This window comes from Chelonia mydas, chromosome 2, assembly GCF_015237465.2.
Source record: "Chelonia mydas isolate rCheMyd1 chromosome 2, rCheMyd1.pri.v2, whole genome shotgun sequence".
NCBI classification, from domain to species: Eukaryota; Metazoa; Chordata; order Testudines; family Cheloniidae; genus Chelonia; species Chelonia mydas.
The window spans coordinates 25,355,961-25,376,228 of record NC_057850.1 but is presented as its reverse complement, the minus strand read 5'-3'; the positions used below and the strand labels follow the sequence as shown (position 1 = coordinate 25,376,228).

The 20,268-nt window shown below is 41.0% G+C and overlaps 1 protein-coding gene across 7 annotated transcripts in view; it reads right to left on the bottom strand.

Annotated features, from left to right (window-relative positions):
* The window catches only part of SAMD12 (sterile alpha motif domain containing 12), a 228,781-nt gene that overhangs the window by 156,594 nt on the left and 51,919 nt on the right, over nucleotides 1-20,268 (bottom strand). For 3 of the 7 annotated variants that reach the window (XM_043539156.1, XM_043539158.1, XM_027828571.3), the window contains exon 3: nucleotides 5,340-5,439. In XM_043539156.1, the coding sequence (XP_043395091.1) occupies nucleotides 5,340-5,439 (100 nt within the window). Of the gene's footprint in view, nucleotides 1-1,277; nucleotides 1,477-5,309; nucleotides 5,440-20,268 lie in introns of those variants that run through there. The other 4 variants (XM_043539157.1, XM_043539155.1, XM_007066264.4 and 1 more) reach the window with 2 other exon arrangements.

The following is a 20,268-nucleotide window of genomic DNA, read 5'->3' as shown; positions in this document are numbered from 1 at the left end:
TTACATGGCCCTGCCTGTTCCTCTTGTTGGCTGCCGACACAATAAGGGACACTGGAGGGAAGGGTGCGAGTACAGGTACTTGAACCCACTTGCTGGCACATATTTTTTTCTGCCCTCTTTCAGGTGTGGGGCAGAGAAGAAGGAGTTTGCCAGAGGGCCTTGACCAGACCCATTACAGCCTCATTAATGGATAAGGCCACTTTGGAGGGAGCTGTGCAGCCAGAATGTCAATTAGGCTGTGGGAGGTTTCCTTAAGTGCCTCAATCTCCAGCCTCAGGTTAGCTGCTATCCGCTTCAGAAGGTCTTGATGGGTCCTGAAGTAGTCTGGCAGAAGCGAGCTACTGGGTCCCAAATGGCCTCGTTTAGGGAGGAGGGACAGCTGCTGATGGGCCTGGTACCCACCCCAGTGAGCAGAGTTAGAGGTGGCACAGCCATGCAGGAGGAGCTGCCGGTGTGGGGTGCTGGCTCCTTGGAGCGGCGGCCCCACGTTCTGCTCCTTTCATCACTGCGGTTCCCAGGAGAGCCCTGCAGTTCCAGGGATACCAATTTATATCCGTGGATATCCGCATCCATGGATATAAATTTGTATCCACACAAGGCTCTACCGAACATCTACACCACAATTAAACAGCTTCTTAGCCCAAGCCCCACAAGCCCAAGTCAGCTGGTACAGGTCAGCTGCAGGTGTCTAACTTCAGTGTAGACATATCTTAAGTGTCTTGCCCAAGCTCATAAGTGAAGTCTAAAGCAGAGCTGGGCATTCTCTGAATTCCAGTGTAGTACCTTAACCAGAAGACCATCCTTCCACAATTGTGTTACTTAATCTTGGGATCATATGGATATGATAAAACCCCTCACATTTGGCAGTCAAGTGGACAAGTTAAATCTGCTCATATTCAAGAACCAGATTTGTATGTGTATTTTACGATAGCGGAAGGCAGCATCTAGGCAGCACCAGCCTCTATTTAATATTATAGAATTAGACAGAGTTTAAGAGGTGATTTGCAGCAGCTATATTTTTGCACATATGAATATGTTCTAGTCTCTAAAAATATTATTGACTCCTGTTCATTTCTTCTTTAAAACCTTAAATAAAAAAAATAAATAAATAAAAGGCTTGTGTCCTTTCAAGTGCCTCCTAATCAAATTATTTCACTTGGGCTTACGTGCCTCTTGTGTATTACTTTGACAGAATGAGGTATGTTTAATGATCACAGCATTAAAGATTCTTGCTCTGAAGAAAGACATTAGCACACTTCAGGGGCTCTGTATAAAAAACAGGAGATGGAAGGTTTCTTAAAAATATAAAACACATTAACAAGCAGTTATTTAGGCATATTCCTTATTATGCTGCCACCATGCTGATAGGTTTTCCCAAGGATAGTTGTTCTTTATTCACCCTGGACCCAGTCCTGCTCCCTTTAAAGTCAATGCAAGCCAAAATTCCTACTGTCTTCAGTCTTGTAAGTTCAGGCTCTGTAACAGAAGGGTAACAAGAAGAAAAGCCCCTCCCCACAGTATTTAAATGTATGCTGTCAGGCCATTTTATAAAAACAATGGCCTGCTCCTCCATTGCCCCTGCACCTTGTGTTGTGATTTGCATCAATGTGAAGAGGGCGTAAAAGGCTACCCAATCAGAACAGCAGCATTTTACATTCCCTGTACCCTGGTGTAAATGACAACACAGGTGCTGGACAATGGAGAGTCAGGCCCAAGGTTTTATAAAATCTGCAATTAATGTGTTCCCATGTAAATGTGTAAGGACATTAAAGACAGTTTTTTGTTTGCATTTCAACATCCCCAGGGACTGCCTGCACCCGAAAAAAGGCAGCAATAGGTAGAGAAAATAGAACATAAAAGTAAAGTGGTCAAAGTGTGACTCACCACATCTTTATAACAGTATTTTATTTTTTTAAACTATAGCTATACACAACCATATATATTTACAAATATACATTGATGGATATGCCCATATTATGGGGGACTGGTAGCAACTCCATAGCGAAGGTTCAGTTGGGATTTGCACTTGGAGGTCCCCAATCTGGCATTATAACACTCCAGAGAACAACTGAATTTTCCATGTAACGTTTTAGAAAATAATTACCGACTTTTGCAGAGAAAAAACTTTCAAATGCCCCCTCAGTGAAATTTTGCTTCGACAGTCATTACTCACCCCTCTTTTTCGGGGGCTAGGGGGCAGCATACTGGGGGCAGGGAGAACATAACATAAGAATGGCCATACTGGGTCAGAGCAGTATCCTCCCTTCCGACAGTGGCCAACGCCAGGTGCCCCAGAGGGAATGAACAGAGCAGGTAATCATCAAGTGATCCATTTTCTATCGCTCATTCCCAGCTTCTGGCAAGCAGAGGCTACGAACACCATCCCTCCCCATCCTGGCTAATAGCCATTGATGGATCTATCTTCTATGAATTTATCTAGTTCTTTTTTGAACTCTGTTATAGTCTTGGCTTTCAAAACATCCTCTGGCAAAGAGTTCCATAGGTTGACTGTGCCTTGTGTGAAGAAATACTTAATTTTGTTTGTTTTAAACTTGTTGCCTATTAATTTGGTGACCCCTAGTTCTTGTGTTATGAGAAGGAGTAAATACCACTTTCTTATTTACTTTCTCTACACCAGTCGTGATTTTATAGACCTCTATCATATCCCCCCCTTAGTCGTCTCTTTTCCAGGCTGAAAAATCCCAGTCTTTCTAATCTCTCCTCATATGGAAGCTGTTCCATACCCCTAATCATTTTTGTTCAGGAAAGTGCAACCTTTTCCAATTCCAATACAACTTTTTTGAGATGGGGCGACCACATCTGCATGCAGTACTCAAGATGTGGGCATACCATGGATTTAAATAGAGGCAATATGATATTTTCTGTCTTACCTTATTATCTTATCTGTCCTAGGGAGGTAGGTGTTTCCCTAGCTAATCAACCACAGTCCCCACAAAGTCCATATTTCACATACACATTTTTATAACTTCTCTCATACAAGCAAATTTTGAAATGTTACAATTAAACACATCGTTATTTCCTTTATTCTTCATAGTCAAATAGTTGTCTATTGAATACAACGAAGGGAACTGCTCAGAGACACCAGCTACTTCCGTTTACTGAAGTTACAGGAGGCATCTGCCTCTAGTGGAGTTGCAAGCTCCCAATCTCTAACAACTTGACTGCAACCATCCTGTCCTAATACATTTAAGTAACAAGGAGATCAGAAGAGGTAAAAATTGAAGCCTAAATTGTCAAAACTTGCAGTTCTGCTAAGGAGGCAGCTGCTTTCTGTCAAACTGCTCTGGTTCATTAGAGAGCAGTCACTCTCAGATGGACTTCAGAGAATCTGTGGGACTCTGACTCAGCTGCTGATCTTTAAAATTGGTTGGATGGACAAAGCAGGAAACAAAGAGGTCGCCAGCAGGGCTGAGTAGTAAAGCTCCTGCTATCTCCCTGGCTGCCCACCCTTAGTCCCCACCCTTGCTGCAAAGCCCAGTCCTTGGTCCCAGGGACCCATTCAAGCCACATGCCCTAACCCCATTCAAATTGAATAATTTTTATTAACATTCATTTTAATGATCATTTATTACTTTTAATTGATCAAGTATCATAAAAATAAATAATCTTGGGGGGGGGGGGGAAGCATAAAAGCAGCCAGTTTCAGTTTAAAATTGCGGTGGTTTTGGTGCCTAGGAACTTGCTCATCTCAGAAAACTATTTATTTGGAGAATTGTCCCTGAAAACTTCTAAAATGTGGACAACAGAGCTGGCTGAAAATTTTCTGATGGAACAGTTTTCAGTGGGAAAATGCTGATTCAACCAAATTGAAATGTTCCACAGGAAGCAGGCAGCCTGGCTCCCCAGCTAAATTCCTGGCTGCTCAGATTTTTTCAGTTTAATATTTGATATTTCACTAATTATAATAGGAAATTACCAGTTACCAAACCAATGACTACACCAAATATCAATTATCCACTTGAACAACAATTACAACTGAGGAAACCAAGTACCAGTTACCAAACTAATTAGAAAACCAATTACCAAGCCAACAATTACCAATTAAAATACCTGTCACAGGGTGTACAGATCCCATGCTGTATCAGCCTAAAGGGTTCCTGGGGAAACTGACTGCCTGCTCAGCTGGGGCTGATTGGGAGACTCACAATAGTTGCAGAGATAAAACAATGGCAGAGCAGAAGAATGGGGTGGGTGTCAATGAGGATGAGGAACCACAGAGAGCAGGTGCCTTTGGCAACAGGAAAGCTGCCCAGGAAACTGGGTGACCACAGGGTGTAACTCAGAGGCATGATAGAAAGTAGGCCAGGAAAACTATAAGAGGTTGGGAAAGCTTGAAGCCAGCCATTTTGTACAGGGTCGTTGGCCTAAAACCCAGGTGGGCAGGCCTGGATTCCCCTACCAAACCCAGCAAAGGGGCCTTGAACAATTGAGCATACCCAAAGGGCCCAGGGAGTGTGTACCCCTCATCTAGGGCCACAGAGTCCAGAGTCCAAACATGCAAGAGGGGCAAAAGACAATCAATCAGTGACTTGGCCAATGGGCTCCGGCCATACCAAGGAATTGAGAAGCAGGCTAGAAGGTGGGCAACCCATCAAAGAGGGAGGGAAATTAAGGCAGAATTGCCCTGTCACCCAACCTCACCACAAGTGGTGGCGAAGATGGAAGATGACCTCCATATACCAATTCCAAAGCCAGTTTATAAAATTTTTCTAAAGTTGTGATTTAGAACATAAAACTCAAACATTTCAACTATTATATCACAGCATGACGTAACATAATATAATAGTCCAAATGTTTTGACTTTGCTGCATTATAATATATATAATAAGTTGAGTATATAAGAAACCTTTGAGCCATATTGAAATAACACTTTTCAATAAGGTTGAAAAGAAGTTTCACAATTTTGCTCATGGAATATTTTGAAATTTATAGTCTTCATTCTGATTTGCAAACTTTTTTCAAAATGTCCTGCAGAATTAGAATTCCAGATTTCGATCAGCTCCAGTTGACAAGCGTGTGGATTGACAATCTAGCAAGATCCAGTTCTTAGAGTATACATACACTCATCCCCATCTTCCCTTTTCCCCATTGAATTATCCCTTCCAAATCTATTTTTCTGAGTTATGGAGAACAGTCAGCTCACTAAGGTTGAAGCAAATTGGTGTATTCTGCTGCAAATTTACAATTAACTACCAAAGGCCCTTACTGTATATTTGTACCTATTTAAGGGCAGCATTAAAAGCAATTTAACAAAAAAAGTGAAATATTTCTGATACTGCATACTTTACCCGTTATGTCATGCTGTTTGAATGACTCACTGTAGATTTGATACTGATTAGGGCAATGTTTCTTCAACCACTTGCAGACATCCTGCTGAGTCCACAGAGCTACTGGTTTTGTCAGTTTCACAGTACCAGACTGGAAAGACAGAACAGGAAAAGAAATGGTATTTAGCCCTACGTATTACATTTGTTTCTAATGTAATTCATATAATGTAGCAAAATACTTCTATTTGGGAGCCTTCCTTAGTGGCAAAAGTGCAAGGGATATGAGGATCAGTTATTCAAGTTTACATGGAGGGATCATATCTAGTGCAAGATTTTCTGCATGTTCCTTTATCACACAAGTCTACCACTTTCTCTTACCTGTTCAGAATCTAACCTGTATAAATAATTAAGTCATAAAGGACCAGATTCTGCCACTTTTCCATAATGATTACCATAAAAGATCAGCACTTACCCACAGAGATACCTCAATAGTTACAGCTATAGTCAAATGTTAACTTTTTAATGGTGACTAGTGTATACACTTTGATACTAAATATTACTTAGTGCAGATTTCATTACTTTGTATTCAATATGATAAGTCACTGAATGAGCAATTTTCACAGACTCAGGCCAATGTTCTTAATTTTCACATGATCCTACTCTTGACAGAAGACAACTTATTAAAGAAGATATCAAGAGGTTACAGGTCCTGGCTCTCTTTCTCCCAGGCCAACTCCGCATAGAGTATGCCTCTTTGCTTAGCTAGTGCTCTAGATTACAAAATACACCTCTTCCTCTGAAGCAGGGAGTGAACGCTGAACCAACAAACCATTCATTTCCCTTTCTCCAGACAGATGGATCAGAGTCAAAGTGATATTTTATTCGTAAAAGTGATTGTTCAACTGGCTTAATGGGGCTTCAGATTTATTGGGTCCATACCAAGTTTGCTATATTTATAAGTAAAAAGTGGTATGGCTTATTAGTTAAATCCATCAGTCCATTAAACTCAACCTGGGCTTCTAATGTCAAGCTAAAAGAAAAGGAGTACTTGTGGCACCTTAGAGACTAGCAAATTTATTTGAGCAATTTGTTAGTCTCTAAGGTGCCACAAGTACTCCTTTTCTTTTTGCGGATACAGACTAACACGGCTGCTACTCTGAAACCTGTCATAACGTCAAGCTGGTTTTTTTAATCTTCATGACTCCCTGTACAACTTCCTGTGCCAATGAGGGCAGAGTTTGGGGATAATTGGGATGCACTGGTTTAACAGAGAACAGAATTTGGCTTGCAGAATATCTGGTACTAATGGTGAGAACCCAGCTTGAATTTCAGGTCCCAGGCTGCGTTCACACAGCTGAAAGCTAGGAAAAATAATAATTTTACTTGTACATTAAACAAATTTGATATGTAGTTAGTGAAACACAATAAACCCCACAATGAGTTTTACAGAGCAGAACCACATGCTAATATGGAACAATTTCACAGACTATTTTTGGAATATTATGGACAGGAAGAAACATGAAAAGAAACACAAAGAAAATAAAATGATCCACGTATCTAGTACATGAACTTAAAAAGATGTATAACAAAATTGCAGGATTATGATCAGACCTATGAACCAGAATAAGATGTACTGGCGTAACAGCATCCACATGAGGTGGGTTTGTATCATACACATTGTAAGGAGAGTGGTCACTTTAGATAAGCTATTACCAACAGGAGAGTGAGTTTGTGTGTGTGTGGGGGGGGGGGGGGGAACCTGGATTTGTGCTGGAAATGGCCCAATTTGATTATCATACACATTGTAAGGAGAGTGATCACTTTAGATAAGCTATTACCAGCAGGAGAGTGGGGTGGGGGGAGGTATTTTTTCATGCTGTGTGTGTATAAAAAGATCTTCTACACTTTCCACAATATGCATCCGATGAAGTGAGCTGTAGCTCACGAAAGCTTATGCTCAAATAAATTGGTTAGTCTCTAAGGTGCCACAAGTACTCCTTTTCTTTTTACTTTAACTATATGAGTATGATTAAACCAGCAGTGCTTTCTAGTGTGAACAAAGACAAAACCAATCTATGAATAACAGATCATACATCACGCTAGGTGTTAAAACTGATTCTCACCGGCTGTTTCAATTTAGTTCGGAGCTCATACTAACATGCATTCCTTGCTTTGTATATATTATTTAGCTCTGTCAGCACAATCCACTGCTTCACCCCCCGACAATATTTCTGTCCCTTTCAAGATTTTCTCTCCTCCACCCTTCTCTCCCACAGCATATCTATGCTACACTGGGCTGGAATTTAACTAAGTATCGCTATCAGTTAAAATTGTCACGTACTTGTAAAAAAGAGTTAATGTTCTGGATATATTTCTGCAAAACTGGTCTCTCTACAGCTAAAATGAATTACTGAGTTCACATTTTATACATTGGTAAACCCCAAACCTTCTGGGTTATGTCCTCTGCAGTGTAACAATATGGTTGAAACATATTTAATTCAACCACAATATATACTGGATATATTATTCCCAGGCCAAACTATTTCTTTTTTATATAGAATAATTTGGGTTCAAGAAGGGAAGATTCAGCACTACAATGATTTAAAATGTCCTGCAAAAGAGAGTCTAGAGAATTATTAAAGTGTTCTCTTAAAGATTTCATATTTTCTACAACCCATGGTAACAGTGGCCTGTATTCACTATGTCAAGGAGAGTGAACATGTACAAAATTTGCAACTACTTAGCAGTAAATATTTCACACTGGCTAATGTCAAAGTGATTTTGAACTAACATGGGACAAAAGTCTATGCTAGTGCCAATGCAGCTGCACTCATTCACACCTGCAAAGAACTGAATCTACAGAATGAAGATCACTTTGCAATATATCCTCATTTGCGCTGCACCTCTTTTCACTTACATATTTTCCATCTCCTTTTGGTTTTACACTAGTAGGCTGAAAACATTTTTTTCCTGTAAAAACGGATATAAAGTCATATCTGTTTTTATCTGTTGTGACTATGGGTGGAGTCTCTTGGTATTATCATGCAGTTTGTTCTAGCACTTTCGCAAATGTGTGTTGTCAGATACAACTTGTAAAAGTTGTTTTGAAATTTCCATTACTGTCAGCCCAAAAGAGTGAGCAATTTCAGGTTATCATTTTGCCTATCCTATTAGGTCCATAAAGGAGATCATGAAAATCTACTAACCTAAATCCAGAGGTTATGATATAGCAAAATCTCTGGCTGGTGAATAAGTCTTCAATCTCTTCTATCATAGCTCTCTCACTCTTTCCAGGGAAGAGGTTAAATACATCTTCTAAAACTTAAAGCAGGAAGTACATTGTAGTCCATCTCTCAACTTAGGTATGTTATATTTCTTTATAAATACACCAACAGGAATTAATAGATTCTAAATTCCAAGGCCAGAAGGGACCACTGTGATCATGTAGTCCAGGGGTCTCAAACTCAAATGACCACGAGGGCCACATGAAGACTAGTGCATTGGCCCGAGGGCTGCATCACTGACACCCCCCTCCTTGCTCCCCTGCCCCTGGCCCCGCCCCACTCCACCCCTTCAATGAGGCCCCACCCCTGCCCTGCCTCTTCCCACCCCTTCCCTGCCGCCATTCCAACCCCTTCCCTGAAGTCCCCACCCCAACTCCGCCCCCTCCCTGCCCCCAGGAGTGGATGGACCCTCATTCTCTCATGTGCGGCTGCCCAGGAACATACCTTAGAGGGAACTATCCACGGACCACCTGAATGGAGCTCACAGAACACTAATGGTCCATGGACCACAGTTTGAGAACCTCTGTTTGAGACTATAATCAAGTCACCCCTTAACATTCTCTTTGTTAAGTTAAATAGATTGAGCTCTTTGCATCTACTACTGTATGGTAGGTTTCAGAGTAGCAGCCGTGTTAGTCTGTATTCGCAAAAAGAAAAGGAGGACTTGTGGCACCTTAGAAACTAACAAATTTATTTGAGCATAAACACAAATCAGACGTCAAGAATTATAGCATTCAAAAACCAGTTGGAGAACACTTCAATCTCTTTGGTCACTCGATTACAGACCTAAAAGTGGCAATTCTTCAACAAAAAAACTTCAAAAACAGACTCCAACGAGAGACTGCTGAATTGGAATTGATTTGCAAACTGGATACAATTAACTTAGGCTTGAATAGAGACTGGGAGTAGATGGGTCATTACACAAAGTAAAACTATTTCCCCTTGTTTTTCCACCCCCCCCGCCATTCCTCAGACGTTCTTGTCAACTGCTGGAAATGGCCCACTTTGATTATCACTACAAAAGGTTCCCCCCCCCCCCTTCCCTGCTCTCCTGCTGGTAATAGCTCACCTTAAGTGATCACTCTCTTGTTACAGTGTATATGGTAACACCAATTGTTTCATGTTCTCTATGTATATAAATCTCCCCACTGTATTTTCCACTGAATGCATCCGATGAAGTGAGCTGTAGCTCACGAAAGCTTATGCTCAAATAAATTTGTTAGTCTCTAAGGTGCCACAAGTCCTCCTTTTCTTTTTACTGTATGGTAGGTTTTCTAATCCTTTAATCATTTCTGTGGCTCTTCTCTGAACCCTTTCCAATGTAGCAATATCCTTCTTGAATTCTGGATGTGAGAACTGAACAGCAGTATTCCAACAGTGGTGTCAACTCCAGAGGTAAAATAACCATTCTACTTCTACTTGAGATTCCCCTGTTTATGCACCCGAAGAGTGCCTTTGCCCTTTTGGCCATAGAGGAGCTCATGTTCAGCTGATTATCCTCCACAACCCCAAAGTTTTTTTTTCCAGAATCACTGCTTCCCAGGATAGAGTCCCCAGCCTATAAGTATCGCATACATTCATTGTTCCTGGAGGTCTGCATTGGCATTAGCCACATTAAAATAAATGTCATTTGCTTGGACCCATTTTACCAAGCAATCCAAATCATTCTGAATCAGCGACCTGTCCTTTTCATTATTTAGCACTCCTCTAATTTTTTTTGTGTGTGTGTGTGTCTGCTGCAAAATTAATCAGTGATTATTTTATGTTTTCTTCCAAGTCGTTGATAAAAATATTAAATAGCTTAGGACTAAGAACCAATCCCTATGGGACCCCACTAGAAACACACTACATCAGCGTTTCTCAAACTGGGACCCAGGGTACTCCAGGGGGTCTGCCGACCCTGCTGATCAACTCCTCCCCTTCCCTCCTCGGGCCTCCTGCACATCACAAAATAGCTGGTCAGCAGCATGCAGGAGGCACTGTGAGGGAGGGGGAGGAGTGGGGATGGGGGCAGAAAGAGGCGGGAAGAGGTGGATTGGGCGCGGGGCCTGGGGCTGAGTGGGGCACTTGGGGGTCTGCGAAAAATTTTAAATCACAATGGGGGTCCTCAGGCTGTTAAAGTTTGAGAACCACTGCACCACATCATCATTCAATAATGATTCCTGATTTAAAATTGTGTTTTGAGATCTATTAGTCAGTTTTTAATCCATTTAATGTGTGTTAAGTTACCTTTATATCTTTCTACTTTTTTTTAAATCAAAACGTCATTTGGTACCCAGTCAAATGCTTTACAGTGGTCTAACAACATAAACACTATAACCTTTATAAACTAAACTTGTAATCTCATCAAAAGAGATACCAAATTAGTTTGACAGGATCTATTTTCCATAAACCCATGTTGATTGGCATTAATTATATTACTCTCTTTTAATTCTCTCTTAATTAAATCCCATATCAGCTGCTCCATTATCTTGCCGAGGATCAATGTCAGACTGACAGGCCTATAATTACCTACATCACCCTGTTTACCCTTTTTAATTTTTGGCACAACATTAGCTTGCTTTCAGGTCTTCTGGCACTTCCCCAGTATTCCAAGAATTACTGAAAATCAACATTAATGGTTGTGTGAGCTGTTCACACAGCTCTTTAGAAACTCTTGAATGCAAGTTCTCCAGAGAGTTGATCTAATATATCTAAATTTAGTAGCTGCTATTTAACATCCTCGAGATACTAGCAGAGTAGAAAGAGTATAATCATGAAAAGACAACACCTAAATGTACAGCTATCACAAACGAACAAAATCTCAGAACATATCCTCAAAAAAGAGTCAACATAAAACTCTTGGCCATCAACCTACACCAGGCAAAAGTCTAAATAAATAAATACATACATACTTGCTCCTATACAGTGCTTTTCCTCAGAAAAATCTCCAGAAGGGCTTTGGCTTGAAGGTTAAATTTAGGCTTGACTGGATTAGCAGGGTAAGTGAATTCCAGAATTGCTCATCTGTAACCCTGGATTTGGTGGATATGTGTATCCCAGAATGTGATCAAGCCAGTTGCAACCATATTATGTGCATTCAGCCACCATGAATTAATAAAATAGAACACCACATAGTTAAGGGTTAATTTGAAAAACAGGCTTTCAAAAGCAAGGTCAAAACTACCTACAGTTTCTGCTAAGCAGAACGGGAGGAGGGGAAAGAAAAGTAAACAAGTGAGACTGAAAATCTTGGTAGTTGGAAAACCTTGAGTCTGGGCTCCTCTGATATTAGAAGTTTATTGAAAGTTAGGGAAAATGATGATTTAGTAGGGGTCATTATGACCTATATGTTTTGTAGAAGTTAGTTATAAAAGACTAGCTACTAGAATATACTTTGGAGCAGTCCTCTGAAGCCATCTTGAAAGACTTTTTCCTGACACCTTTTCTCCCTGGTGGGTGAGCAACTGCCCACTGGGAACCTGCTGTTAATTACTCAACACCGTTCCAGATGTTAGGTAAATATCTGGGATGTTCTAAACCTATCGCTTGTATCTGTGTGTGCTCAAATTTAATACACTGCAGTTTTAGATAGAGCATGCTTACTTCCATAAATCTTTTATCATGATGGAATTGCTTGTGTTCCCACCGATTTATTCCTGATACCGCCTGGAGTGAAATAGTTAAGTTACCCAGGGTTTTCAGAACCACAGCAGGGGTAACACATGCTCCACTGAAAAGCTCCATCGCATGCCCTCAGATATTTAAATCTCAGGATTGTTAACGTGAGAACCTTTGGTGACCAACCTGCCACAACAGCGTGTGGTAAGATAGTCGTTCTAGAAATCAACTGTTTAAACTGTATGAGGAGGCCAGCACTAGCACTGCAGAACTGGTTTCCTGTGCTCTCTATCACGAATCCTGCTGAAAGAATGTGTCACTGCCTTCTGCACTAGCTGAAGCTTCTCAACGGTATTTATGGGTAGCCCTATGTAGAGTATGTCATATTCAGCTACTCTAGGGACCACAGAGGCCCAGATAACAGTAGCCAAGGTGCGTATCGGAGAAAGAGTTGTAATCATTGCACCAACCACACATGTAAGGAAGAAAAAAAAAAAAAAGCAGCTCTTCTGGCCACCACAGCCACCCAGACTGTAGAAGCAATTGATGGTCCAGAACTAACTATATGTGCTACAACTAACTGACACTCTTCAACAACAACAAAAACGAGGAGTCTGGTGGCACCTTAAAAACAGATTTATTTGGGCATAAGCTTTCATGGGTAAGAAACCCACTTCTTCAGATGCATGGGTTCCACAATGGGGACAAGCACAATTCTCACCAAGCTTTCCAAATCCTTTCCTCCAGTCGAACAACACTGCCTTCAGTTTACCTGGACCAAACTTCGAGCTTATCCTCAGTGATAGCCCCAATTTGGCCAAACATAGGGGAAGAATGTTTTCAGAGTAACAGCCGTGTTAGTCTGTATTTGCAAAAAGAAAAGGAGTACTTGTGGCACCTTAGAGATTAACCAATTTATTTGAGCATGAGCTTTTGTGAGCTCACAAAAGCTCATGCTCAAATAAATTGGTTAGTCTCTAAGGTTCCACAAGTACTCCTTTTCTTTTTACAGGGGAAGAAGACATCACACCAAGCCTCAATTCAAGACCTAGAGCTATTTGTCACCAGCGTGTTGAAAGCATCATGGCCCAAACCCTTCACCATCTCTCCCAGCACTATCATACGTAGCCAAAGGAAGGTCTTATAGAACCCTACAAAATCCCACAAGATTCCCATATGATCTCCAATATAGTCCTCCTCCTCATTAATACTTTCACTAAAGAATAACTATTACTGGTCTTCCTTCTCTTTGAACCCAGTTGTCATCATCACTAGATAAAGATCAGTGAGAGAACCTAGATATCATTAGACATAGATCTGTGAGAGAACCAATGAAGGAATGCAGGATAGAACTTCACAGACGAGTCAAATAGTAGCAATATCAAATGACCAGTCTTGGTTACATGTACATAGGAACCCTTCATATACAAAACCATCAAACAACTACATCAAATAAGAAAGCCATGCAGTAATGATACCTGTGTCGGAATATAAAATTCCACCAGGAACCCATTCAGAAAGGGTCAGGAGCCTCATACCTAAAATATAAACATCTTCTTTATGCTGAATTTTAAGATATATCTATAGAAACACTTGTGGAATTTCTGAAGAATGGAAGAAACATATGTATGTCCTCATGATGAAAGGCTAAATAGTTAAACTCTTTTATTGCACTAGAATTCAAAGGCAAAGACTGACTTTTCCCTAGAAGAATGCTGTTTCCACAGTTAAAAACAGCTGTCATTAAAAAAAAGTGTATACCTGGTTGCATTCAAGTACCTGGGAAGTAAGGGGTCCTAAAAGAAATGCTTGTTAATCTACAAGATATTCTTAGATGAACACCAAGGACTAGAACATTTGTTCTCAATGCCACAGTGGATGCATTTTTCAGTTCAATAGATATTTTTTTCTGTATGATTTAAATATACCGTGTTAAGTATTCGAATAGCAGTTTATTAACAATCATAGTACAAAAGCAAATTTTTCCTTTTTTCCTCTGGAAGTGAAATCTGACCATAGATGTATGTTGTGCAGCATAATAGCTGCAAGCCAGTGCATAGTAAACCCACTGCCAGCGAAGATGCACTGCAAATCTTTTTATCTTCTCTTAGGAATTTTCAGAATGTTCAGTTGAAATGCGTCTGGCATTAACTTATGTCCACTGCAAAAAGAGGCTGCATTTTTCACAGTGCTGTGCCCTCATATTGAAACCAAGCATCACATTTAATTCTCTAATTTGCAAGGTCCTGAAGAGCAGAAGAAGAGGGATTTTAGAGTAACAACAACATATAACACAGTCACATTCAGTTTTTGTACATCATCCCAACATGATTTTCAACCAGGTGCTTTCAATGTCTAGGTACCAAAAAAATAAAAAAAGCATTCTTGAGTTAAATGCTTCTCTGTTATAAAGCTAGGATCTTATTAAATATTTCTAATGCAGTAGCGCCCAGAGGCCCAACCCAGGAACAAGGCTTCTTATGCTCGGTGTTGTACGAACATAAAAACAGCACTATACAATTGATGAAGACAAGTGAAACATGAAGGGTGGTTGGGCGAAGAGAATACAAAGAAATATATACAACTTTCATGCACATTTTTTATATGTGCATTATGTATCAACTATCATATCACAAGGAAAGGTGGCCCTTTAAGTGGGATTGAAGATCCAGCTTTGTCAAGGTTCCTGATTCTGCCCAGAACCAAGGCATTCTGGGACTTGCGGTCCACGAAGATAATCAATGTAGATTGGGCAACGCTATATGTAGGGCAAGGACTATGAGTGAGAGATGAGGGAAGCATATGAGAACTGTTGTGGGTATCTAACTGAAAGGAACAGGACCTGCTGTGGAGCCTCTCCTGACAAAGAGCCTGGGTTATGGAAGACACTGGGAAGAGACCTAATGGAACAGGAAAAGGGCTTGGTGAAGAACCCAGAGGAAGAGAGAGGCTTGATTTGGTTTAGAAAGCTAGAGGCTTGTGAGAGACCAAGAGAGCACAGCAGCTGCTCACAGGCCTGTGGAAGAAGTCCAGGGGTAAACGACTACTCATGAGCTTCTGCACCTATAGGTGAAGCAGTTTGGCCTGTTTACCCTGAAAAGGGAGTAGTTTTGGGGCTTAGCCAAAGGGCTACCCTAGCCAATTAGCAAGGGGAAACAGAGACAGCATCTGCATCTGAAAGTAAGGGAAGCAGGACACCCTCTCACATCCCCTCATCTGCACATCTCCAACCCCACCTGCAAATCATGAAGCAATTGTAGGCTCTGTGGAAGAGGTGGGTCTTGAAGAAAGTATATAGCCATTGCGGATCAATTCAGGGTTCCATTTGTAAAAGGCATAAAGACATTTCAGAGAGAACTGCCAACAAGTAGAGAAGTCTAGCAGGCAATGCAAGGCAATTAGTGAGTAGGGTTGCCAACCCTCCATGATTGTCCTGGAGGCTCCAGGAATTAATCTTTAATTAAAGACTATATCATGTGATGAAACCTCCAGGAATACATCGAACCAAAATTGGCAGCCCTATTAGTAAGGGGACAGAGTTGGGAAGGGCTTTGAAGACAAAGGAGAAGGAGCTAGAATTTGATGTGGTGCAACAGAAGGAGCCAGTGGTAGAATTCAAAGAAAGAAATGATGCAGTCAGAGTGATGCACAAAAAAAGACGATCTTAGTGCATTCTGGATGGACTGAAGGGGATGAAATGAGTGTCAGGAAATTTAGAGAGGATGAGGTTACAGTAATCGAGATGGGAGAGGAGCAGGCACTAGGTGAGAGTTTTGTCTGTCCATACTGAAATAAAAGGGTAGATTTTAGAAATGTTATGAAGGAACCAGAGGCAGCCGCAAGATTTGGGACATGTGACAAACTTTTCTATTCAAGCTCTTGTACAGCTCTCATCATCATAGCATCTAATCGCCTTCCAGTAGGGCATTAAACAGGACTAGCATTTGTCACATCTGGTTTTTTCCTCTCTCTCTCTCCCTCCCTCCAAGGGGACGACTTTGTGGAATAAAAACCCTAGGTTACAGACTTAGGTGGCATGGAGAATGGTGGAGTTTTAAGCCATGACAGATAATGGCAGGGGATGGGTAAGAGGGAAGAAGTAGAGAGTGTTTCAGGGGAGAGGTAGAGGAGTTTAGTTTTGAGAATAGCAAAATGATGCCAAGACATCTAGGAGGAGATGCTGGAGAGACAAGCTCAGACACAGGTCAGAATGGTGGGGGACTGGTCAGGGGTGAAAAGGTAGATCTCTGAGTCAGAGAAGAAGAACTACTGCACTCACCCTCCCTGCTAGGAGGAGTTTACATTCTTAAAAAATGGGGACACAGAAGAAAGTGAGGAGTGGGGTTTCAGATCACATATATCTGATATCTAGTTGGGGTCTTTGTTTATATTGTACATGATTAAATTTTAACAAGCTTATAAAATATGATGGCTACTCACATCATGCTATATTTAGGTTTAGTGACTATAAAAGCAGTACAAGCCTTGAGTCTGCCAACCTTTCCAGGTATAGTTCTTCTACTGTATTTCAACTTACAACTACGTTTGTTAGGAGTTTTGTATTCAAATTCTTTTTCAGCGTTTCCTAAACATAACCAAGGCTATGCATACCCCTAACCATAGAAGGGTCTGCACAAAAAAAGTTAAATCAGTAGATTTAATATGTGACCTTTAATTTCATGCTCTGTTTGTTCCATTGTGCAAAGTACACAGTAGTTAAAATTGCAAGCTCAAAATAATACAAAAATCAAAATGATAGCTTGTGCATGATTAGATAGCATTTTTCAGAGTTCAGAACAACATTAGCACTCAAGTCCTGTTCTGGCCCTTAACAGCTCGGCAAAGTTCTAAACAATGACTTTCAAAGGATCTCATCAGGTGCTGTTTACAAAGCTGCCAATTTCTAGGGTCAATGTATTCACTGGCATTTCTACGGTCTTTATTGACTGTACCGTCCTCCTTAAACAAGTCTGTTGTACTTTTGAATGACAAAGCATTGAAGTGGAGGACAGCAATATTGAGTAAATAATTTGAATCACAGTATGTAAAGTGTTTTAAATAAGAGATTCTCAAAAACCAAGTGTTAATAAATGTTGATGCCTGTTTGTGCTTGGGAGCGTGAATAGATTACAAATCTGGAGAACATGTTAGAATGGGGCCCAAGATCCCTTAAAGAATACAGCCCCAAACTTTGAGCAGGTCTGCAAGTAAGTATTTGTAGTTTCTAGACCCCTCAAGTTTGTAACATCCAATGTGCGTATGCACATCCAGCCAAAAAGTAAATGCACACATCTGCACACCAACCAATTTACCCAATGCCATGGCCTAAACTTTCAGAGTACTAATATGTAAACTAGTGTACAAAAGAAGAATGACACAGAAAGAAAGGCATATGCTGGGATGGATGTGGTATGTACCTGCAGCAAGAGAGAGACTTTGCCTCACATTTACAATGTGAGCAGATAAGACAGACAACGGGTGAGAGAAAGGAGTGGAACTACCCATGTGTTTAAAGTTAGGAATGAGGTTAAGTGGTTGCAAAACTGGGGCCTATAGGTCTTGAACAAATATAAAAAGAAATAATAGTATTTATGAAGCAGATAATTGAAAATGACATCATTGAACAAGCTTTTTAAGTTCTTGTCAGACCTTGTTTATAGACTGTTCAAAAGGTCATAATTTAGCAGCGTCATTTTTGTAATTTAGCACAAAAAGCAGCAAAGAAGCACATTTGGATCCCCAAAATCAATTTCTTTTTAGACATGTTTGGGGTAAACAATTTAGACATGTTTACCCTAAGTTGGGAAAATAGGAATCTTTTTGTTATATCCCAAATTACCTTTCTGCTGCTACACTGCCTGTAAAACTCTTTGTGAATGACTAACATAAAAGTTCTGGAAAGAAAAGATGGACTGCGAAAGAGTTGAGGATGTATTTTTAAGTGATCCCTTAAAATATTCAAGAATTTGGACAGGACCACATTTTAAATTAACAAACAGATTCTGAAAACATCAGTTAAACAGAGAAATCAATTTTCGATTTTCTGGGGGAAAAAAACCAAACAACTAAAATATGATTAAAAGCGGCTAAGAGTCCTGTGGCACCTTATAGACTAACAGACGTATTGGAGCATGAGCTTTCGTGGGTGAATACCCACTTTGTCGGATGCATGTAGTAGAAATTTCCAGAGGCAGGTATAAATATGCAAGCAAGAATCAGGCTAGGGATAACTAGGTTAGTTCAATCAGGGAGGATGGGGCCCTCTTCTAGCAGTTGAGGTATGAATAGCAAGGGAGGAGAAACTGTTTTTGTAGTTGGCTAGCCATTCACAGTCTTTGTTTAATCCTGAGCTGATGGTGTCAAATTTGCAAATGAACTGAAGCTCAGCAGTTTCTCTTTGAAGTCTGGTCCTGAAGTTTTTTTGCTGCAGGATGGCTACCTTTAAATCTGCTATTGTGTGTCCAGCGAGATGTTCTCCTACAGGTTTTTGTATATTGCCATTCCTAATATCTGATTTGTGTCCATTTATCCTTTTACGTAGGGACAGTCCAGTTTGGCCGATGCACATAGCAGAGGGGCATTGCTGGCACATGATGGCATATATTACATTGGTGGACGTGCAGGTGAATAAACCGGTGATGGTGTGGCCGATCTGGTTAGGTCCTGTGATGGTGTCGCTGGTGTAGATATGTGGGCAGAGTTGGCATTGAGGCTTGTTGCATGGATTGGTTCATCAAGCATTCTCAAAACTACAATACCCACATGAGGAAATAAGGAAAGAGATCAACAGAGCTAGACGTATACTCAGAAGCCTCCTGCTGCAAGACAAGCCCAAGAAAAAAACCCAACAGAACTCCACTGGCCATCACATACAGTCCTCAGCTAAAACCTCTCCAACACATCATCACTGATCTACAACCCATCCTGGACAACAATCCCTCACTTTCACAGACCTTGGGAGGCAGGCCAGTCCTCGCCCACAGACAACCTGCCAACCTGAAGCATATTCTCACCAGCAACTACACACCGCACCAAAGTAACTCTAACTCAGGAACCAATCCATGCAACAAGCCTCGATGCCAACTCTGCCCACATATCTACACCAGCGACACCATCACAGGACCTAACCAGATCGGCCACACCATCACCGGTTTATTCACCTGCACGTCCACCAATGTAATATATGCCATCATGTGCCAGCAATGCCCCTCTGCTATGTGCATCGGCCAAACTGGACTGTCCCTACGTAAAAGGATAAATGGACACAAATCAGATATTAGGAATGGCAATATACAAAAACCTGTAGGAGAACACATCAATCTCGCTGGACACACAATAGCAGATTTAAAGGTAGCCATCCTGCAGCAAAAAAAACTTCAGGACCAGACTTCAAAGAGAAACTGCTGAGCTTCAGTTCATTTGCAAATTTGACACCATCAGCTCAGGATTAAACAAAGACTGTGAATGGCTAGCCCATTACAAAAGCAGTTTCTCCTCCCTTGCTATTCACACCTCAACTGCTAGAAGAGGGCCCCATCCTCCCTGATTGAACTAACCTAGTTATCCCTAGCCTGATTCTTGCTTGCATATTTATACCTGCCTCTGGAAATTTCTACTACATGCATCCGACAAAGTGGGTATTCACCCACGAAAGCTCATGCTCCAATACGTCTGTTAGTCTATAAGGTGCCACAGGACTCTTTGCCGCTTTTACAGATCCAGACTAACACGGCTACCCCTCTGAAGCTTAAAATATGATTGTATTGCAACAGGGCCTAGAAGCCTCAACAAGTATTGAGGCCTCATTTTGTCTGGTGTTGCAAGAAACTGTCCATGCCATAAACAGTTTACAGGATATAATACCAAAACATAAAAAAGGTGTGTGTCACAAAGTGATGATCCCCTTTACATGGAAATGTGGCCACCAACATCTGTGCCATCATTAATTAGGTGCTTCCCTGAAGGGGTGGGTCTTAGGAGGGTCAGTTGATAGTTTAACGGTCACCTAAGCCTTATAAGGAGACTCAGAGATTAGTCTGGCAGTTGGGACCACAAGGAGCTCCTGTGGAAAGTCCTGAGCCAGGGTCTGCAGGGGA